The 24303-nt window shown below is 38.1% G+C and overlaps 1 protein-coding gene across 1 annotated transcript in view; it reads right to left on the bottom strand.

The window, feature by feature from the left end:
- Positions 1-24303, bottom strand: part of DNAH8 (dynein axonemal heavy chain 8) — a 347089-nt gene that overhangs the window by 279042 nt on the left and 43744 nt on the right. The window contains exons 10-17 of the mRNA XM_003404207.4: positions 22113-22189; positions 20181-20280; positions 19193-19312; positions 17365-17500; positions 7487-7674; positions 2172-2252; positions 1527-1643; positions 397-516 (exon numbers count right to left, since the gene is read on the bottom strand). Of these exons, the coding sequence (XP_003404255.4) occupies positions 397-516; positions 1527-1643; positions 2172-2252; positions 7487-7674; positions 17365-17500; positions 19193-19312; positions 20181-20280; positions 22113-22189 (939 nt within the window). The remainder of the gene's footprint in view (positions 1-396; positions 517-1526; positions 1644-2171; positions 2253-7486; positions 7675-17364; positions 17501-19192; positions 19313-20180; positions 20281-22112; positions 22190-24303) is intronic.

Genomic DNA, 24303 nt, shown 5'->3' with positions numbered 1-24303 from the left:
CCATAGAGTTTCCAAAGAGCGCCTGGTGGATTTGAACTGCCAACCTTTGGTTAGCAGCCATAGCACTTAACCACTATGCCATCAGGGTATCCCATTGGAAACTATGTGGCAATTAAAACCATGACAATAGATGATATTGCCCTGAGAACACACACAGAGGGGAAAGAACACTGAACCTCAGAGAATGCCAGCATTAGGGTGAGGACATTAGAACAAGGTAATGTGCTATAGGCCAAGCTTACTGTTGAAGCCGTGAAAGTTTTTGGAGCTGAAGTTGTCCAAAAAAAGCTAGGCTGTCAAAATGCTACTGACCCTGATTTCTACTTTTAGATTGCAAATTGACATTTAGGATTGTGGGCCAATATTGTTATTATAATATAATAAATAAATCCATACCTCATTGAGAGTCAGCATATCTTCTACTTTGGTAGCACCACTTTCCGGTAGGGAAATTAACACTGTTTTGGCTATTTCCTTTAGAACTGTATCAATATGCATTTCACACAAGTCACTGACCTACCGAAAAAAAGTGAAGAAAAACTCTCCTTTAGAGCAGGCTTTTCAACCTAAATATATTTGGGCGATAAGTTAATTCAAAGGGTTAAATCCAGAAACTCGCATGAGTCTGACCCATAGCGACCACATGTGTTACAGGGTAGAACTGCTCCACAGGGTTTTCTTGGCTGTAATCTTTACAGAAAGGTCCCAGAGGCTCAATGGTTTGTGCTTGGATATTAACCGAAAGGTTTGTGGTACAAACCCACCTAGGGGCACCCAGGAAGAAAGGCCTGGCAATCTGCCTCCATAAAGATTACAGCCAAGAAAACCCTATGGGGGCAGCTCTACTCTGTAACACATGGAGTCACCAGGAGTCAAAATCGACTTGATGGCAATGAGTTTGTTTTCTCAGTGTAGCAAACGTGTTATGAATCAATATGCGAATACCTGTTAGATGGCCACCTCAGACTTAAGCACTTATCCTTGCCATCTTCCACAGTCTGTACAATTATCCCACTTTCTAACCTGCCCTGTGGAGTTGGACCATCATTTTAATATATTAAAGGCAAGGTAATTTAAGGACAATATCAAGATTTCTTAATGTCTTCCATGATTTGATAAAAGCATGCCTAACTGTGACGGCTCTAAAAGAGATGAGAAAGGTTGGCAAGCAGCCAGAGACCTTGCAAGTTAGGTTTCTACATTCGTTTCAAAAAAGAAAAAAAAAAAAGTAACTATGAGCAAGAGATTTCTGGTCACACATTACTGTCATCAAACAAAGATATATTAAAACAACAACAACAACCAAACAAACGTATAACACGTCCCTGGTTGTGACAAGAACAAGACAACCCTAAATGCAAAGGTCCCAAAGCAGTAGAAGAAACACAAAGCATTGTTTTTTAATGGATTTCCTTTTGGTTAAAAGTCACTCCCTTTAAAAAGTGTTCATAGATTTTCAAACTGTTACTTACATCCTGAGCATTAATGCATGTAGCTTTTTTATGTTTCAATCATAAAACTCATACCTTCTTTAAAAGCTGATTGAACATATCCAAAACTGAGTCAACTTCTTGGAAGAAGCTTTCCAGCGTTAAAGATGACCATGTTAATATTGTGAGTCCTTGTCTCAACACACATTCCACCTAGAAAAAGTAAAGAACGGCTTTCATTATTTTCAGCAGCGTCTACATTTATAGGAAGGGCTTTCTTTTATTACCTGGAAATAAGGCAGTTTATATTTCCTTAATTATATTTTTTCCTGCATTATACCTAATAATGATGAATTTTAAATTAATCTTTGGCTGTTCATGAAATAATCATGGATTTTTAGAAAGTGCTCATTATTTAGATTTATTTCTCAAAGCAACAAAACTTAGATAAGAAATCACTCCGTAGAAAAAAAACAGCTGAAAGTTGAACAAGAAACAGATGGTCTAAGCAAGAATTGTCACTGTTGTGTGCTGATTCCGACTCATAGCAACCCTATAGGACAGAGTAAAACTACCCCATAGAGTTTCCTAGGCTGTAATCTTTACGGGTGCAGATTATCAGGTCTTTTCTCCTATGGAGCCACTGATGGGCTCAAAGATGTTCTAAAACTCATAATTTATAAGACCAGAATCTAATTTTAAATAACAGGGAAATGAATATAAGCCTTCATCATTACCAACCTTTTTCATTTTAGGGGTCATCAGGTTAACAAACACAGTAGGAACTTCCTGACACAGCTCATCATAATACTGCAGAAGACCCTGTTAGAAGTCGAAATGGCATAAAAATAGTTTACTTCAATTCATTTTAAAATAACAGTCAGATTTTTTATTCATGCCAAACCAAATTTTTTGCTGTTGAGTCATTTCCAACACATAGCTACAGTACAGAGTAGAACTGTCTTGTCCCATAGGGTTTCCTAGGTTATAATCTTCATGAAAAGAGACTGCCACATTTTTCTCCAAAGGAGTAACTGGTGGATTTGAACTACTGATCTTTTGGCTCATAGCCAAGTGCCTTAACCACTGTGCTACCAGGGCTCCTCTTTGATTCATACCAGGAAGGTTTGATTATACCTGTTTCCTCATAGTCCAGCTGACACAGGGATTGTTCATTTACATTTATACTGATTCACTGACTTTTCCCTCACCTGTAAACTACCTGAGCGTCCCCTTTAAACAAGTCAATGGAGCTTTCTAGATTTTCATTTGTAATATTTATTGTCTTTCTAGATTTATGCTTTTTTAATAGTTTGGGTAATTACCTTTTAATGTTGTCTGTAATTATGTCTTTTCCCCCTTCTGTTCCTCATCTTTTGACATATTAAAATCTACTCATCATTAATGCCACACTTGTTTTCTTGATTCAAAATAAATTTAACCTCCCCACACAATCAGAGTTAATAAGCTTTTCTACTTTCTTTTACATATTTTTTCAGATGAATCATGATGCTCAATTTTTTATTATTTAGTAATTTACTGCACCCTGTGGTGGCAGAAGTGAATTCAAGTTAACTTTATCAAAGTTAATAATATTTAAACAGTTTCAAAGTTAGGTTACTAAATAGATTCCAAGTTGATTCCTTTCCTCTTTTTCTGTTACTTGTAGTTGAACATATATTGCTTTTATTTATACTTGACATTTGGCAAAGGACTTTGACTTTTATGATTTCACTCAATACTAACCAAAATCCTATAAGATACAATGCAAGTAATAATAACCTCAGTTTATAATAGTGCTTTTACACTCAATCTCCCAAAGTTACAACTGACCAGTACAAATATCTAGGATAACAATTAAATACGATTTTGGTAAGAGCTAAAACTACATGATAACTCTTATCAGAAAACATAGGGATAAATCTTCATGACCTTGGATTAGGCAAAGATCCTTAGATACAACACCAAAACGCAACCGACAAAAGAAAAAATAGATAAATTCGATTCTTCAAAATTAGAAACTTTTTGCATCAAAGAACATCATCAAGAAATTGCAAAGAAAACCCACAGAATGAGAGGAAATATTTCCAAATAGTGTACCTGAGAAGGAATTTGCAGGATATAAAGGATATATACAAAACGCTTACAAGTCTGTAATAAGAAGACAAATAACTCAATTTAAAAATGGGCCAAAGATTTAAATAGACATTTCTCTGAAAAAGATATACAAATGCCTAAGAAACACACGAAAAGGTGCCCACGTCATTAGCCATTAGGGAAATACAAATCAAAACCATAGTGAGGTACCACTTCACACCCACTAGGATGGCTATTATAAAAAATGCACCCAAATTCTCATAAAAAGACTATTCTTAATGGTCTGACTGAGACTAGAGGAATCCCAGTGATCATGGTCCCCAAACCTTCTGTTGGCACAGGACAGGAACCATTCCGGAAGACAGCTCATCAGACATGAAAGGGACTGGACAGTGGGTAGGAGAGAGATGCTGATGAAGAGTGAGCTAATTATATCAGGTGGACACTTGAGACTGTGTTGGCATCTCCTGTCTGGAGGGGGGATGGGAGGATAGAGAGAGTTGGAAGCTGGCAAAATTGTCACAAAAGGAGAGACTAGAAGGGCTGACTCATTAGGGGGAGAGCAAGTGGGAGTATGGAGTAAGGTGTATATAAACTTATATGTGACAGTCTGACTTGATTTGTAAACGTTCACTTGAAGCTCAATAAAAGTTAATAAAAAAAAATGCAGACAATAACAAGTGCTGGTGAGGCTGTGGATAAATTGGAACCCTCATACATTGCCGGTGGGAATGTAAAATAGTGCAGCTGTTTTGGCAAACAGTTTGGGAGTCCCTCAAAAAGTTAGAATTTCCATATGACCCAGCAATTCTACCCCTAGACATATAAAAAAAACCCAAGAGAAATTAAAGCATATGTCCACAGAAAACCTTGTACACAAATGCACATAAGCAGCATTATTCACAAGAGCCAAAAGGTGGAAACAACCCAAATGTCCATCAACTGATGAATGGATAAACAAAATGTGGTGTATGCAGACAATGGAATATTACTTGGCCAAGGAGTTAAGTGCTGATACATGCTACTACATGGACAAACTCTGAAACACTATGCTAAGTGAAAGAAGCCAGCAAGGAAAGACCACATTTCATATGATCCCATTTATGTGAAACGTCCAAATAGACAAATCCATAGAGATGGAAAGTAGATTAGTGATTCCAGAGGCTGGGGGTGGAGCAGATTGGGAGAAAATAGGGATTAGCTGCTACCGGGTATAAGGTTTCTCTTTGGGGTGATGAAAATGTCCTAAAATCGATCTGGTGATGGTTGTACTACTCTAAATATACTAAAAGCCGTTGAATGACACACTTAAAATGGGTGAATTGTATGGTATATGAATGATACTTCAATAAAGCTGTTATTTTAAGAGCTATTTTGAGGATCTCTATTCTAGTACTTTCATCTCTTTTGTTGTTACTCTTAATGTCACATATTAATATGATTGTCATTTAAAATGTACTACAATTTATAGCTGGGTAAATTTTTGAAATATTCTTTGGTATTCTTGTTAGAGTAGTTTCCAGGAGAACTTCATTATCAAGTTGTCTACATGCCTAGACATCGATTTTAATTAAACCAAGAGATTTTATAATGACATATTGAAAATGGCAGATTCATATTTACTCTTCCTAGCAAGAAACGCAGAAAGTCTTTATTTGCTTATTACATCATTGATTATAAAAGAAGCTAATACCTTTTGCACTACAGTGAATAGAATTCCTTTTCTCATGGAATCATCAGCTATTCCATTAATTTCTGTGTTTACCTTAAAACCCATATTTATGGGTTATAAGGTTATATTTGTATAATGTTTACCTTACTTTTGGTTAAGTGTCCAGATATTCAGTTATGTCATTGAAAAGACGGTTAACATTTTATTTCTTCTTTTTCTATATTTCTAATCTCAATTAGCCCCTCCTTTCTACTAGATATTGCTAGCAATTATAGTATTGTTTGCAACAAGAGTGTTGGCCAGAGGCATGGTTGTGTTGTTCCTGTTTTGAGAACATTATTTTAGTGTTTCTTTATTAGGCCTAATGTTGATTATTGGTTTTAAATACCTATTGTTTTTCATCGTATTTATTTTTACGAGTCGGAATCAATGGGTTTAGTTTTCACTTTTTTAAGTAATACAAGCTTGTTGTAGAAAATACAGAAAATTACAAAGAATAAAATAAAAATCAACCATAATCTCATTACCCAGAGATTAACACAGTTTACATTTTGGAATGTTTATATTTATTTTGTTTGTTTTTTTAATTGTACTTTAGATGAAGATTTACAGAACAAACTAGTTTCTTATCAAATAGTATATACATTGTTCCCTGACATTGGTTAACAACCCCACAACATGTCAACACTCTTCCTTCTCAACCCTGGGTTCCCTATTACCAGCTTTTCTGTTCCCTCCTGCCTTCCAGTCCCTGCCCCAGGGCTGGCGTGCCCCTTTAATCTTGTTTTGTTCCATGGGCCTGTTCAATCTTTGGCTGAAGGGTGAACCTCAGAAGTGACCTCATTACTAAGCTCAAAGGCTGTCCGGGGGCCACACTCTCAGCGTTTATCCAGTCTCTGTCAGGCCAGCAAGTCTAGTTTCTTTTTTGAATTAGAATTTTGTTCTACGGGTTAGCCCAGTTTGCTGTTTTAACTGGCTTTCTAAATAAATTCTGCTGTTACTTGCTCTCCTATTTCAGAAACTATGCTTTAAGATTGGAATATATTTTGATTTAACCTCTTTCAGACAGCTTTTAATATCAATTTTTATTTCCATTTTCATTATTTTTTTAAATCATTTTAGTCGCCTCACTGCTAAAATAACTGAAATAATGCCTCACTTTACCCTACAATGTTGAAGAATCATCTTCCTGTCATGTAGTTTTATAGTCATCCCACCTGATTAGTTTATAACATATTAGTATTCTTTGTTGTTGTTGTTAGGTGTCGTCAAGTCAGTTCCTGACTCATAGTGACCCTATGTACAACAGAACGAAAAACACTGCCCGGTGCTGTGCCATCCCCACAATCGTTGTTATGCTAGGACCCATTGTTGCAGCCACCGTGTCAATCTGTCTTGTTGAGGGTCTTCCCCTTTTTCACTGACCCTCTACTTTAACAAGCATGATGTCCTTCTCCAAGGACTGATCCCTTCGGGTAACATGTCCAAAGTGTGCGAGATGAACTCTTGCCATTCTTGCTTCTAAGGAGCATTCTGGCTGTTTCTTCCAAGACAGATTAGTATTCTTAGAGTGAAATGTATTATGAAAATGTAATATACTTAATCAACAAAATTAGGGGCAGTGTGACTTAGTGGTAGAATTCTTGCCTTCCATATGGGAGACTCGGGTTGGATTCCCAGCCAATGAACCTCATGCACAGCCGCCACTGTCCCTAAGCAGTGGCTTGCATATTGTTAGGATACTGAGCAGGGTTCAGCAAAGCTTCCCCACTAAGATGGAAAAGAAAGAAAGGCCTGGCGATCTACTTCTGGAAATCAGCCAGTGAAAACCCTGTGGATCACAATAGTTCAATTCGCGACTGATCAATCACAGGGATGGCACAGAGCTGGGCAGCATTTCATTTCATTGCTCACGGGGTCGCCGTGAGTCGGGACCAACTTGATGGCAGCTAACAACAAAGAGAATCTATAAAATTATAATATTAAGAGTTAATTAATGTTCAGCTTTTTAAAAACTTTCTATTTCATTAGTTTATTATCTAAAAATTTAAATCTGATTTCTGATAATTTTCCACTTTCTGCTTACTGTCTCCTCCCTTTCCTTTTGTTTGTAAATCAGTGTTTTACACTATCAAGAATCAGCATCGTAAAAAAAAAAAAGAATCAGCACAATAAGACATTTTTCCTTATTGCCACACATCAGCACAACTGCAGGGGCATATTTTTCTTTTACCAAAAAAAAAAAAAAACTCCATCAAAAATAATTAGAATACATGATCTATCTTACCTGCAAGTACAGTTTATCTGCCTTCAATTTATTTTCCAATTTTAACAATCTCTTTGCCTGTTCGGGTACATCCAGCTTCATTTTTATCATGCACTTAGTTTCCCGGACAACTTCCAGAATTTTGGGATCAAAATTAACCAGCAACTTCCCTGTTTCTGGATGTCGCACAAAAAGCGTGGCTTGTAAAGCTACAAATAAATGGTGACGTTACTTATTAGGGGTTTCTTTGCTCCTTCCAACTCTGTTTACATGTCTGTCACCCTCACTGTACTATTGGTTTCTTAAGGGATGATAGCTTCGGATATGCCATGTGCTAAGGCCTAGGTGGAGCCTTGGTGGTGCAGTGGTTAAGAGCTCAGGCTGCTAACCAAAAGGTCAGCAGTTTGAATCCACCAGCCGCTCCCTGGAACCCTATGGGGCAGTTCTACTCTGTCCTATGTGGTTGCTATGAGTCGGAATTGACTCGAAGGCAACAGGCTTGATTTTCGGTTTTTGAAGGCCTAGGTGCTAAGACACAGTACCTGACACACAGTCAGGGCTCGCGCACTGTCAGACAAATGAATGCAGAGTGTCCGCAGAGCCATAAAATCAGATCCAGAGAGATTAAATACTGACCAATAACAAATCGCCTTGGGCTATGGACTGCAATACTTCTCTGAGTGCGTCTAAGGGATTGGTAACACAACATTAGTTTACGGATTGTGGCTTAACCCCTGCGAGAGAACTGGCAGATGCGCACAACTACAAAACATGACACACAGCATGGATTTCTGATAACGACGTTCAATATCAATAAGAAAATATTCGTTAAACGCCATTGAGTTGTGAAGTCCTAGAATGTAGAGGAAGACTGTTTTACTCTATGTCCCACATGATCATGGTTCACATAAACAGGCATTTTCAGATATGCTTTTTATTATGTCTTGAAATACACAATCTCGAATGCCAAGTAGCCTTAGATTATTGGTTATCCTAATGTGAATTATTTAAACACTTATAGACTAGCATGTACTAGCTTGAATTACACCTTATTTTAACACACACTACTACTAACATCAGAATTTCATTATAATCACAGTATCTTCCAAGTCTCACAATCTTCATACAATTGAGGATACATCAAGTTTTTAGAAAAATAAAATAGTCTGTATATCCCGAAGTTAGTTGACTTTTACTCATCAGATAAAATCGGTCTTGATAAGTGTCTTGACTCAGGTTTCAGGAGAATTTCAACTAAAAGTTTTATCTAACTTATTTGGAATCTTTTTAAAAGCTTGAGTGAGAAATCATGTATTCTTTCAAAATAATTTTTAAACATTCATTACATGAAATCTGTCTTCTTTAAGACTGCACTGAACTTGTCTGAAAGAACACAATGGCCAGCAAGACCACTAACAATCACAGCCAGGAAGTCTGTTCTAGGACTGACTGAATCTTTTGTTCCAAGTAAATCACTATCCAAGAAACTTCATAGAGCAATCAACTAAAGGAAGCCAATACTAAGTTCCCAATTATTATTCCGAGTTGCTATAGAGTTAAATACAGTCACATCAATATAACCCAAGAAGTGCTCTGGAGTAATTCATTTCTGCTAGCCTATACTCATATGAGGAAACCCTGGTGGTGTAGTGGTTAAGAGCTTGGCTGCTAACCAAAGTGTCGAATCAACAGAGCAGTGGGTTTATACTCATATGAAAGAATTTTACTTTATATTGTTCGTTTTGCTTATTACCACTTTGCCTGGCCATCAACCCATAAGGGTATGTGAGTGTATATTACTCGCTAAATAGATGTTCTCAAAGAAGACAAATTCTCTGGAAAGCTTGATAAAATCATTATTATCAAAGTTGTCTGATCTCTACTTATTAAACATTTTTAAACTCTTTAAAGAGCCCCAAAGCCTGGCATTGTTCTTGGCACTTTTAGAAGAAATACAGACTCATGGTTAAGGGCACGGACTCGGGAGCCACACTGACTGCCTGGGTTTGAATCACAGCTCTGCTACTTACTAGTTGGATGACCTTGTCAAGTCACTTAACCTCCTGGTGTCTCAGTTTCCTCATCTGTAAAACGAGGATAATAATAGTTCCTTGTAGGGTTTCTATGAAGATTGAGGGACTTTGTATACGCAAAGTGCTTAGACAAAGCCTGGCACATGATAAACACTGTGCAAATGTTAGTTACTATGATTATTTAAAGGATGCAAAGATGGAACATAGAGAGTATCCTTGCAATGCGTAAAGGAGATAAGACAGATATATCAAGCAATAAGTGTCATGAGAGAGAATTATAGATAAAGTACATGGAGGGCTTTGGAAGAAGAAGGCATTATTTTCTGCCAGGGTGAATAAGGAAGGGCTTTATGGAGCAAGAGACTATTGAGCTTGTTTTTGAACCTATGCAAATAAAAGGAAGAACAACTGGGGCAGAAAAACCAGCAGGAGCAAAAAAAGAAACCGAAGTAGAAAAGTGTATGGCATTGTATAAGCAAAACAGTATGTGTTTTAGAAAAACAGCAGTAATAATAAGGTAACCACAAAGGAGACAAACTATCCTAGTCACCAAAATAAAACACAAGAAAAAAATAGAGACTCAGCAGAAACAAAATCAACAATAACAAATATGAGGAAATGACAATATATAAAGATAATCTACTCAGCATTTTTTTTTTTTTACTCAGCATATAAAATTAAGTGGGAAAAAGAAACTGTCAACAACATACAAAAAGAGATATCTAAATGATAGCACTAAATTCATACCTATCCATAATTACCCTGAATGTAAATGGACTAAATGCACCAATAAAGAGGCAGAGAGTGGCAGAATGGATTAAAAAGCACGATCTGGCTATATGCTGCCTAAAATAGACACATCTTAGACTTAGAGACATAAACAAACTAAAACTCAAAGGACGGAAAAAAATATATCAAGCAAACAACAATCAAAAAAGAGCAGGAGTGGCAATATTAATTTCTGACAATATAGACTTTAAAGTTAAATCCATCAGAAAGGATAAGGAAGGACACTATATAATGATTAAAGGGACAATATACAAAGAAGATACAACCATATTAAATATTTGTGCACCCAATGACAGGGCTGCAAGATACAGAAAACAAACTCTATTAGCATTGACAAGTAAGATAGACAGCTCCACAATAGTAGGAGACTTCAACACACCACTTTTGGTGAAGGACAGGACATCCAGAAAGAAGCTCAATAAAGACACAGAAGATCTAAATGCCACAATCAACCAACTTGACCTCACAGATATATACGGAACACTCCACCCAACAGCAACCAAGTATACTTTCTTTTCTAGTGCATGTGGAACGTTCTCTAGAATAGGCCACATATTAGGTCATAAAGCAAGCCTTAGCAGAATCCAAAACTTTGTAATATTACAAAGCATCTTCTCTGACCATAAGGCCATAAAAGCGGAAATCAATAACAGGAAAAGCAGGGAAAAGAAACCAAACACTTGGAAACTGAACAATATCCTGCTCAAAAAAGACTGGATTATAGAAGACATTAAGGATGGAATAAAGAAATTCATAGAATCCAGTGAGAATGAAAACACTTCCTATCAGAACCTTTGGGACACAGCAAAAGCAGTGCTCAGAGGTCAATTTATATCAATACATGCACACATATAAAAAGAAGAAAGGGCCAAAATCAAAGAATTATCCCTACAACTTGATCGAATAGAAAGAGAGCAACAAAAGAAACCCTCAGGCACCAGAAGAAAACAAATAATAAAAATTAGAGCAGAACTAAATGAAATAGAAAACAGAAAAACAATTGAAAGAATTAACAAGACCAAAAGCTGGTTCTTTGAAAAAATCAACAAAATTGATACACCATTGGCCAAACTGACAAAAGAAAAACGGGAGAGGAAGCAAATAACCTGAATAAGAAATGAGATGGGCGATACTACAACAGACCCAACAGAAATTAAAAGAATCGTATTGTATTACTATGAAAAATTGTACTCTAATAACTTTGAGAACCTAGAAGAAATGAATTCCAAGAAACACACTACCTACCTAAACTAACACAAACAGAGGTAGAACAACTAAACAGACCTGTAAAAAATTAAGAGATTGAAAAGGTAATAAAAAAAAAAAAGCCCAACAAAAAAAAAAAGCCTGGCCCGGACAGCTTCACTGCAGAGTTCTACCAAACTTTCAGAGAAGATTTAACGCCACTACTACTAAAGGTATTTCAGAGCATAGAAAAGGACGGAATACTCCCAACTCATTCTATGAAGCCACCATATCCCTGATACCAAAATCAGGTAAAGACAACACAAAAAAAGAAAATTACAGACCTGTATCCCTCATGAACTTAGATGCAAAAATCCTCAACAAAATTCTAGCCAACTGGGTTTAGAATTCAACAACATATCAAAAAAATAATTCACCATGACCAAGTGGGATTCATACCAGGTATGCAAGGAAACCCTAGTGGCATAGTGGTTAAGTGCTATGGCTGCTAACTAAAGGGTTGGCAGTTCGAATCTGGCAGGTGCTTCTTGGAAACTCTATGGGGCAGTTCTACTCTGTCCCATAGGGTCACTGTGAGTTGGAATCAACTCCACGAAACTGGGTTTGGTTTTTGGTTTGCATGCAGGGATGGTTCAACATTAGAAAAACAATTAATGTAACCCATCACATAAATAAAACAAAAGACAAGAATCACATGATTTTATCAATTGACTCACAAAAGGCATTTGACAAAGTTCCACACTCATTCATGATAAAAACTCTCAGCAAAATAGGAATAGAAGGAAAATTCCTCAACATAATAAATGGCATTTATACAAACCCAACAGCCAACATCATCCTAAATGGAGAGAATCTGAAAACATTCCCCCTGAGATCGGGAGCCAGACAAGGATGCCCTTTATCACCACTGTTATTCAACATAGTGCTGGAGGTCCAAGCCAGAGCAATTAGGCTAGATAAAGAAATAAAGGTCATCCAGATTCGCAAGGAAGAAGTAAAATTACCTCTATTTGCAGACGACATGATCTTATACACAGAAAGCCCTAAGGAATCCTCAAGGAAACTACCGAAACTAATAGAAGAATTCAGCAGGCTATCGGGATATGAGATAAACATACAAAAATCAGTTGGGTTCCTCTACACCAACAAAAAGAACATCGAAGAGGAAATCACCAAATCAATACCATTTACAGTAGCCCCCAAGAAGATAAAATACTTAGGAATAAATCTTACCAGAGATGTAAAAGACTTATACAAAGAAAACTACAATATACTTCCGCAAGAAACCAAAAGAGACCTACATAAGTGGAAAAACATACCTTGCTCATGGATAGGAAGACTTAACATTATAAAAATGTCTATTCTACCAAAAGCAATCTATACATTTAATGCAATTCCGATCCAAATTCCAAAGACATTCTTTTTTTTTTTTCCAACGACATTCTTTAATGAGATGGAGAAACAAATCACCAATTTCATATGGAAAAGAAAGAGGCCTCCGATGAATAAAGCATTACTGAAAAAGAAGAACAAAGTGGGAGGCCTTACTCCACCTGATTTTAGAACCTATTATACCACCACAGTAGTCAAAACAGCCTGGTACTGGTACAACAACAGATACATAGACCAATGGAACAGAGTTGAGAATCCAGACATAAATCCATCCACATATGAGCAGCTGATATTTGACAAAGGCCCCGAAATGGTTAAATGGGGAAAAGACAGTCTTTTTAACAAATAGTGCTGGCATAGCTGGATATCCATCTGCAAAAAAATGAAACAAGACCCATACGTCACTCCATGCACAAAAACGTGCTCAAAATGGATCAAAGACCTAAATATAAAATCTAAAACGATAAAGATCATGGAAATAAAAATAGGGACAACGTTAGGAGCCCTAATACATGGCATAAACAGTATACAAAACATTACTAACAATGCAGAAGAAAAACTAGATAACTGAGAGCTCCTAAAAATCAAACACCTGTGCTCATCCAAAGATATCACCCAAAGAGTAAAAAGATTACCTACAGACTGGGAAAAAGTTTTTAGCTATGACATTTCCGATCAGCACCTGATTTCTAAAATCTACATGATACTGCAAAAACTCAACTGCAAAAAAGACAAACGACCCAATTAAAAAATGGGCAAAAGATATGAACAGACTCTTCACTAAAGAAGACATTCAGGCAGCTAAGAGATACATGAGGAAATGCTCATAATCATTAGCCGTTAGAGAAATGCAAATCAAAACTACAATGAGATTTCATCTCTCTCCAACAAGGCTGGCATTAATCCAAAAAAACACAGAACAATAAATGTAGGAGAGGCTGTGGAGAGACTGGAACTCTTATACACTGCTGGTGGGAATGTCAAATGGTACAACCACTTTGGAAATTGATTTGGTGCTTCCTTAAAAACCTTTTTTTTTTTTTTTAAAAAACCTAGAAATAGAACTACTATACGATCCAGCAATCCCACTCCTTGGAATATATCCTAGAGAAATAAGAGCCTTTACACGAATAGGTATATGCACACCCATGTTTATTGCAGCACTATTTACAATAGCAAAAAGATCAAAGCAACCAAGGTGCCCATCGACAGATGAATGGATAAATTATGGTATATTCACACAATGGAATACTATGCATCTATAAAGAACAGTGATGAATCTGTGAAACATTTCATAACATGGAGCAATCTGGAAGGCATTATGCTGAGTGAAATTAGTCAGTTGCAAAAAGAAAAATATCATATACGACCACTATTATAAGAACTCAAGAAATAGTTTAAACAGAGAAGAAGATATTCTTTGATAGTTACGAGAGGAGGGAGGTAGAGAGGGTGGGAGAGGGATATTCACTAATTAGACAAACCAAAAAAAAACAAACCCAGTGCTGTCGAGTCAATTCCGACTCATAGTGACCCTATAGGACAGAGTAGAACTGCCCCATAGAGTTTCCAAGGACCACCTGGCAGATCTGAACTGCTGACCCTTTGCTTAGCAGCCGTAGCACTTAACCACTACACCACCAGGGTTTCCCACTAATTAGATAGTTGAGAAGAACTACTTTAGGTGACAGGAAAGACAACACATAATACAGGCGAGGTCAGTACAACTGGACTAAGCCAAAAGAAAAGAAGTTTCCTGAATAAACTGAATGCTTCGAAGGCCAGCGTAGCAGGGGCGGGGGTTTGGGGACCATGGTTTCAGGGGACATCTAAGTCATTTGGCATAATAAAATCTATTAAGAAAACATTCTGCATCCCACCTTGGAGAGATGTGTCTGGGGTCCTAAACGCTAGCAAGCAGCCATCTAAGATGCATCAATTGGTCTCAACCCACCTGGATCAAAGGAGAATGGAGAACACCAAGGACACAAGGTAATTACAAGCCCAAGAGACAGAAAGGGCCACATAAACCAGAGACTACATCAGCCTGAGACCAGAAGAGCTAGATGGTGCCCGGCTACAAAGTCGACTACCCTGACAGGGAACACAACAGAGAACCCCTGAGGGAGCAGGAGAGCAGTAGGATGCAGACCCCAAATTCTCATAAAAAGACCAGACTTAATGATCTGACTGAGACTAGAAGGACCCCAGTGGTCACGGCCCCCAGACCTTCTGTTGGCCCAGGACAGGAACCATTCCCAAAGCCAACTCTTCAGACAGGGATTGGACTGGACAATGGGCTGGAGAGGGATGCTGGTGAGGAGTGAGCTTCTTGGATCAGGTGGACACTTGAGACTATGTTGGCATCTCCTGCCTGGAGGGGAGGTGAGAGGGCAGAGAGGATTAGAAGCTGGTGAAACGGACACGAAAAGAGAGAGTAGAGGGAGGGAGCGGGCTGTTTCATTACGGGCAGAGCAATTGGGAGTATGAAGCAAGGTGTGTATAAGTTTTTGTGTGAGAGACTGACTTGGTTTGTAAACTTTCACTTAAAGCACAATAAAAATTAAAAAAAAAAAAACTGTATGTGCTCATTATTTGAATTGTCGAAAATTCTCTTCTGCCCTTTTCCATAAGGTAAATTCTAAGCTTCTCTTGGTGGACCATTGACAGTGTTGATCCATTAAAAAAAAAAAAAAATTTTTTTTTTTTTTAATAGCACGTTTTTATTAGGATCCATTGGGTCCTATCATATACCGCATCATCCAGAAAGAGCTGGACTGATAGAAGTGGCATGTTATAAGTCTCAACTAAGTTGTCAGTTGGGGACATCCTGTAGGACTGGGCACTTTCCTCCAGGATGAAGTATTCAGTGAATCAAATGGCCTGTGTGTAATGCTGTTTCCCCCAACAGCTAAAATACTCTGGTTCTGGAACCAAGAGGCAGAAGTAGGAGTGGCCCCTCACACCATCACTCCCAGTGACCCTCTCACAGAATGTGTGCTTCCTGACCCTACAATTCCATGCTCTGTAGAAGTGGAGATCCTAGTTTGGGAGGGAGGAACATTTCCACGGTAAGGGTTCCACCAAATGTGAAGCTTAGACTACCACTTGGGCTTCTGATACAATAGACCAAAGAAAAGAGTTACTACCCTGGCAGGGAGAATCAGGCCTCATTGTTATAAAGAGGTTGAGTTGATGCTCCATGTGGATAGGGAAGAGAATGTCTGTGGGGATCCACTAGGGCATCACTCGATGCTTCCATGCCCAGTGAGAATAAGCAACTGCAGCAACCACAGCCTAACAACACAGGGACAGTCAAGGGCTAAGCACCTTGGGGGTGAAGTTCTAGGTCACCCAACCAGATAAGCAACCCAGACTGGTCAACATGCTGGTCAAGGGCAAGGGAAATCTGGAAAAGGGTGCTGAGAGAAAGGAGGCAATAAATACCAGTTATGACCTCAGACCACTGCAGCAGTGGGAAACAAGATTTTGTGTCTCTGAATCCCAGGGGTTTGAGGCTGGAGTAGCAATGAAAATACAGAAAGGTTTATGGAATCGAAGAGCAGAGGAGACTCATGCCCCAGCCTACTCCCACTTCCTGGATGAGCCCTAGAAAAGCAGCAAGAACCTCAGGTTACTCTCCCATCTCACCTGGTCCAGGAGCAGAAGACATGTCCCATGTAGGTTGAGGGAGAGGGCCTTAGAGACCTTTACAGGACACTACAGACCCTAAAGTGGCACAGGGAGCAGCTGAATGTTTCTCACCCCACAAAGCTACATAGACACAGTTTAAAGAGCTATGGCTAAGAGTTTAAGGTTAACATTATAGACAAGAGATGAGGATTAAGGTTATGATTAAGAGCTTAAGGTTAAGATGGAACAAAGCAGGACCCTGAACAGACCAGTTCACACAAAAACAACAATGTCCCTGATGATGCCAGCGTGGATGGAAGATGGCTCAGTACCATCCCTTACCTCACACCTAACTCTGCCCTGAGGCTTTGCGTCATATAATGCCCTCTCCTCAGTAGCACTTAAACACAATCCTAACACTTAACTCATTGGAGCGCAAAACCGAAATTAAGTTCAGCTGTAGAAGAAGACAGGCAGGCCGGCAGGGAGGGGAACGAGGAATTTTCTCCCCTGATTAGGACTGAGTTTCAAATTTGTAACATGATAAAACTGAATATGACAACTTTCAGAAATCTACAGAAAAATATCTATAAAGAGTTTTGACATATACTTTTAAATATTGTGTTTCAGGAGAAAGTCTTAATTTATATCAACTTTAAAGTCATGACCATTTTCGTTTATAAAGTCAGAATATTATCAATAACCATAAACAAAGAAATAATTTTATCCCCAAATCTAAATTTTAACCTCTATAAGATTATGTAAAAAAAAGTTCCCCAGAACTCCGAGCTCACCAGAATTACCTAACGCCCACTTTTTAGTCTCACTGCACAGCCATATACGCACCGTACTGTAACTGCGAAATCTCTCTGACCCAGGCTGTATGGTAGACCACCTCAAATTCCACCAGGACGTAGGAAATTCTGTTATACTGACGAATGACAGCTTTACCTTCTGAACTTAACAAAATTTCTGAGTTTTGCTGTTTTTCAAGGGGGAAAAAAAAAAAGATTTCTTTAAGAAAATTGCTGATTATATTCATATCCAAATTATAAAACTGTTTATATTTAAAATAATATCAAATAATTATGCTACAAAATTTAGATTGTTTTTCCTCAGAGATGGGAAAGGCCATACAAGCTACAAATAGAAGAATGGAAAAGTTATCAGTAGAGAGGGGAAATTAGAAAAGAAAAGAAAGGATGTAAAAGGAGAGAGCTCTAGCCCTACAGCCAGCCCTAGGCTCTTCCTGCAAATCTTTAACCCCTCCTCACTTCTCTGGACAAGATATGATTGTCGGATTTTGTTTGAAGTGTGATCTCCTAAAGGAGCCCTGGTGGCAAAGCAGTTAAGGGCTCGGCTGCTAACGGAAAGGCCAGAGGTTCGAACCCACCAGGAGAAAGATGTGGCAGTCTGCTTCCATAAAGATTTACTGCCCTATGGGGCAGTTCTACTCTGTCCTATAGGGTCACTAGAACTTGGAATTGACTCCACAACAGTGGGTTTCGGTTTGGGCCATCTCCTGAATTTCAGGGCAAATTCCTAAATCTCAGCCAAATAAAGTGACTATATATCGAATGAAAATCAAATTTCTTTACATAAAACTTGAAATTTTTAGGTTTTAATTAATATATGCGGTGCTCTGGCACCACAAAGTCAATCAGCAATCGAGCCCTCACCCTGGCTCTTGTCTCAGGCCAGAGTTTTAATTCATGTATTTATTTTTTAGAATTCAAAACAATGAAATCAATGATGGCAGCAAATGAAAACAATAGGAACTTAGTATTTAATCGTAATTACATAATAAAATTACTGGCAAGACTTGTATAGTTATTTGTTCTCTATTTAGGCATAACACACACCACCAAGTAAACCAGGTCTACTCTGCTATTTCGTCTCTAAAAAAAACAACGCAAAGGTAAACTTGCAGTTTGAGAATGCCAACAGGGTCGAAGATCATTCTGGTGTTTTTCAGAAATCTAATTATCTTAAGGACATGGAAAGTAAATATATTCTATTGTACTCTGTCCTAGAAGCCCTGGTGGCACAGTGGCTAAGCAGCTCGGCTGCTAACCGAAAGGTTGGCGGTTTAAACCCACCAGGCACTCTATGGGAGAAAGATATGGCAGTCTGCTTCCAGAAAGATTTACAGCCTCGGAAACTCTATGAGGCAGTTCTACGCTGTCCTATAGGGTCGCTATGCTTTGGAATCAACTCAACAGGAACACGTTTTGTTTTTGTCTTTCATACTCTGCCCTAGGTCTCAGTTCTTCATATAGGAGTATACTCGTTGAATAATCTTCACTTTCACTAAATATATATCAGTGACCTATCTGTCCACAGGCAGAAGCAAGCTTCAGCACTGTACCTGTACTTTATTGTGTTTGCAAAACAATTATTTTAAAAAAACACTTTATAAAGTGTTCTGAGTTATTAAAAGACATAAAGTTATAAGATTCACCTTTGAGATCACTATAATTAAAATGGTTTGTCTATCCTACATGAAAGAATTGGCTTAGTCTATCTCAAGTATATTTATAAACTAAATTTTCTTTGCCTGGTAAAAAGAATTGGCTCTAACTACTTTATTGGACACAGATACTATAGGGTAAAATATATTTCTTGTATGAAAACCACTATAATCCATATACTGCAATTTTAATTACTGGCTTACAAAGAAATAGTTGATGGGCTCACTTATCCGACGGTAGAGCTGCCTCACCCAAAGTATTTTTCCTGCTATAGGAGGCATGTTGCGAGCAAGAGGGGGGTCATCTTTTTGAGAAATATAAAGCTGTAATTAAAGATTTGGTGTTAATGTTTGAAACTGGATACAAAGAAGAAGGCCAAAAATATACAGCTATATATGTATCAGTGTTTCACTGTTATTCACATGTTTTATACACACTATGTGATCAATAAATACATTAAATACACTTCAGAGATGATAACCTGAGACTCAGAAACTATGATATTTATAATACATCACACTTAATTCTCTCTTTTCCCTTATTTCCTATTACATGTATTTTTTTTCAGAGAAGGTTGCTTATTAAAGTGATTTACTTAAGTAATAGAGGAAAATATGAAATCTTATGACCTCTTGGTGATTTAGCCGGTAACCTGGTATTCTCGGAATATGGCATCGCTTTCGATGTCTTGTTGCCTTTGAGCATAAATTCATTTTGTCTTTGTCCTGGCTCCCTTTCTCCAGGTTCCTCTCCCTGGTCCTCCTTTCTCTAATGACTACCCCCTACTCCGGCCCGTATCACTACATATAATATGCTGCCCTTTCTTCACCTCACATGTATATTTTTTTCCTCCCCTTAATCCATAATTTAAGGGGGTATTCAAAAGAGGGCGCTCACAGCAACATTGTATCTGCCATAATATTCTCCAGAGCCCGTATTTCTATACATAAAAATACTAACTGAAATAAGCTTTGTCATACACTGTGGCATACTGTGGCAAACAGACTGCAAAGAGACAGCAAAAAGGTAAACATTGCCGGCACCTTCCCACATATAAAGGGCACATCAAAGGTACTTAGCAGTGAAAAGGGTGCTCTGAACAGCTTGGCACACGATAATGACGGCAAATATTTTCAAAATTTTGTTCTTTTTGTACTAATGTACCATTCTATTTATAAACACAACACTTGCCTTCTTAGTAGCTTCAAGTTCAGCCACATAATACTGAAGAATTTGCTCAATTGTATGGTTTATTTCTAATTGAAGACAGGGGATGTTTAGCTTCTGGAACCTAAAAGTAATTGAAGCCTGAATAATTAAAAAATAAATGACAAATACACTTAAGAATTGCTGTAGTATTAAATACCCATTCAACCTTTTGACAAATATTCATACCAGAATGAATGCATTGTGCTAGGATACAGCGATGAACAAGACAGGTGTGGTCCCAGCCATTATAAAGCCTATAGTTATCTTATAGAAAAGGCTGAAATCAATCAAGAGTTACATAAATAATTATTTAAATTACAAGGGTGCTGTGAATGCATATGGACCCCTGGTGGCACAGTAGTTAAGAGCTCAGCTGCTAACCAAAAAGTCAGCAGTTTGAATCTACCAGCTGCTCCTTGGAAACCTTATGCGGCAGTTCTCCTCTGTCCTGTAGTGTCACTATGAGTCAGATTCTACTTGATGGCAAGGGATTTAGTTTTTGGTTTGGTGGGAATGCATATAATAGGGGAATCTAGCCATACTTGGTTGCCTTCCATACCTGGTATGGGAGCCTTACTGGTGTAGTGGCTAAGAGCTTGGCTGCTAACCAAAAGGCAGGTAGTTCGAATCCACCAGCAGCTCCTTGGAAACCCTATAGGGCAGTTCTATTCTGTGCTATAGGGTCGCTACGGCTAGGAACTGACTCGATAGCAACAGGTAAGCCAAGTACGGAGAGTTAAGAAAGGAATCCCCGAGAAAGTGACATTTAAATTGAGATTAAAAAGATGAGTAGGGAGTTAGCAAAAAACAAAGAGGAGCATATTGAATGCACCTCTGCCGATGTTAATTCTCCTGTAACTCAACTAGTCATAATCATAATAATGACTGTCAGGCACTTATCACCTCCATTCAGAGACTAAATGATGCTCAGACACTACTTACATTTGGATAATAAAATGAATTGACCCCAGCATACTACAGATAAAAGGGAGCGGGGGAGAGAGGGAGGAATGGTGGGAAGGAGAGGGAGAGAAGGGAAGAGAGAGACTGAAAGAAAGAGAGAGAGAGACAAAGGGGAGTAGGTAGAAGAAGGAGGAAGGGAGGGAGGGTGAGAGAGACATAAAGAGGGGAGATAGAGGGGGTGAGAAAGAGACAGAGGCACGGACAGAGTCAGAAACAAAGAGAAGAGGGGAAAGAGATGCCAAGAAAATGGTATCTGCCATCTGTACAGTACCATTCCTCATAAAAACGATTTTATGTGTGTTTTGACTCAGAACAATGATCTCATGAGATAAGGTCTCACGAGGTATAAGCCATCATTTTGGAGATGTGGAACTACGGCAAAGTCAGACCCAAACCTAAATCCACTGGCTCTCATGGGGGAAAGTTCCAAACGGGCCCCTGACATGAGTCATCAGCCCTCCCCGAGCTGGAAGAGAACTGCCTCTAGTCCAGCTTGTCCTTAACTGGGGCTTCCCTGCCCTTTGGGGGAACACTGCTCTGAGGGATGGAGGGAAAGGGAGCTGCAGGAGGGAAAGTGGAAAGTGTGAGATCTACTACTCTTAGATAATTTTACTTTTCGAACTTCTTTCAGTATGTAGAATTAAATATTATTTGTTCTCTTTCCAGTAATACTTATGAAATTAGCCTCAAACATATGACATGGCTAGAAAAAAAAAAGTGAAATAATTTCATTTTCTTATTTAAAGTGTCCCTGCTACAAAAATAAAAGGCCAATGAGATATATTATATTTCAAATTTTTCCTAGTCTATTTAGAGGTACTTGAAAGGTGAATGTTTTTGAGTTTTAAGATTTACGTAAGAGAGAGTTCCAAAACATCTTACTTGAAACTGCATTTTGAGATATAAAGTTATCCCATCTAGAAACTATACGGCCGAAAACATTATAAATACCGTTGAAGAAGCTGAAGAGCCTGCTGAGAAGATAAGATTTTTCCAAAAGTACTATTCATAAATGCCTGTATTTGTACCTAAAACAAAACATTAATATTTAAATGATTATTGGCATTAATGAGATTAGTTAATGCTTTAATGATTAATGACTTTCCCACAGAATCAAAATCCCCTTAAACACATCTCCCAGCTAAGCATGTAGCCCTGCTCTGTCCAATACAGTGGCCATCAGCCACTTGAGTCCACTAAGCACTTGAATGTCACTACTTGCAAGTGAGATGTGCTGTAAATGAAAAATACACAGTGGATTTCAAAGACTTAGCACAAAACACTGCAAAAGATCTCATCAATGAGTTTTATATGGATGACAGGATGAAATGACAAAATTTTTAAACGTCTTGGATTGAATAAAATTTTCTCCTGTTTCTTTTTATTTCAGTTAACGTCGCTACTAGAAAAATTAAATTTCCATACGGTGGCTTGCATTTGCAGCTCCTTATTTACTAGCTGTTGATGACCTGAAGAATTAATAAAAGCAGTTATATCTCTTACCAAGCATGTTTCTTTGAGATATTTAGAAGTTTTACGCATGCCGGAAGAGAAGGTATAAACATCCCGGGCCGGAAGGAGCGAACACTGCAGCCCTCAGAAACCATGTTGCCATTGTTAAGGAGGAACAGGAAGTTCCTCCCAAGACTCCTGCCATGGTACCCAGCCAACGGAAATAAAGCCCTCTTTGCAAATGACTTCTACTTTTAGATCCGTAATAATATGGCCCACTAATACATACCACACTCACTAACCAAACACTGGAAAAGGTAGGAAAATTAAAACACTGACACCTAAAACAATCTAGTTAAATATTAAAAAGTTAATATGGTCTCTAAACTTACTGAAAGCTAAAATTTGTATCTAAGCCCACAGTAAAACTTTTATAACATATAATATTTATTAATAAACCATAAAAACAATCTAAGAGGTCATATGTTCCTTTAAAAAAAAAAAAATTCCCATTGCCATAAAGATTTAATTTAACTCCTAAAACATTTTAGAAACAAACTTCACCCAACCCACCTAGCCAAACACAAAAGTAATAACTAAAAAAATAAAATATCTTAATATCAAGGAGTCTAACTTTCAAAAACTAAAAGGAAATCTATCCTGCTACCCCCCCCCAAAAAAAAAAGTGTTATTGTAGAATGGTAGAATTTTAGGATATTTCTTAGGTATACTGCTCAGATTATGCATAATACAGTCCTGGAAGAGGTTTGTTTTTAAATAAATAAACGGATGAGAAAGGACACTGAGATCTGTTCATGGTGATGAAAAAATGTGGAAACAAATAGTGGTAATGGTTGCACAATATGGTGAATATAATTAATGTCACTGAATTGTACACGCAAAGATGTTGAAATGGCAAATGCTTTGCTATATATACGCCTCTTGTTGTTCCTGTTGTGTGCCATCGAGTGGATTCTAACTTATAGCAACCCTATATGACACAGTAGAACTGCCCCATAGGATTTCCTAGGTTGTAATCTTTATAGAGGAAACCCTTGTGGTGTAGTGGTTAAGTGCTACAGCTGCCAGCCAAAAGGTCAGCAGTTCAAATCCATGAGGCGCTCCTTGGAAACTCTATGGGGCAGTTCTACTCTGGTCTATAGGGTCACTATGAGTCAAAATCGACTCGATGGCAGTGCGTTTGGTTTTTTTTGGGGGGGGTTGGGAATCTTTACAGAAGCAGATCACCAGGTCTTTTCCCCTGTGGAGCAACCAATGACCTTTCAATAAGCAGCTGAGCGCTTAACCATTGCATCACCAGGGCTGTATAGATACTTACCACAATAAAAAAAGAATGAGAAAAAAAATCACCTTTACGACAAGTATCTCAGACTCTGAAAATAGACTGAGTATATTCTTGCCCTTTGTGTCTCCAGGGCGTCCTGCAGCAAAGAAGAGACAACCCCTGGGGCTATACCTGGGTCTATAGTAGTTTTTGGCAAAAGAGTAACTGAGGTTATACAACCCCAAAAGGTGAGAGAGAAATATGCTACAGCCTTACCTGGCATACTTTTTACCTACCCTTCATCCCTCTGGTGCCCTTAACCTATGACACAGGGTATGAGGGTCAGTTCATATAGCTCTATAGCTGCAAAGAGAATGTAGATTTAAAGGGCAGGGGCCAGGGGAA

Source organism: Loxodonta africana, chromosome 1 (genome assembly GCF_030014295.1).
Source record: "Loxodonta africana isolate mLoxAfr1 chromosome 1, mLoxAfr1.hap2, whole genome shotgun sequence".
Classification (NCBI taxonomy): domain Eukaryota; kingdom Metazoa; phylum Chordata; class Mammalia; order Proboscidea; family Elephantidae; genus Loxodonta; species Loxodonta africana.
Note: the sequence above shows the minus strand (reverse complement) of the source record. Positions and strands in the feature narration are given on the sequence as shown.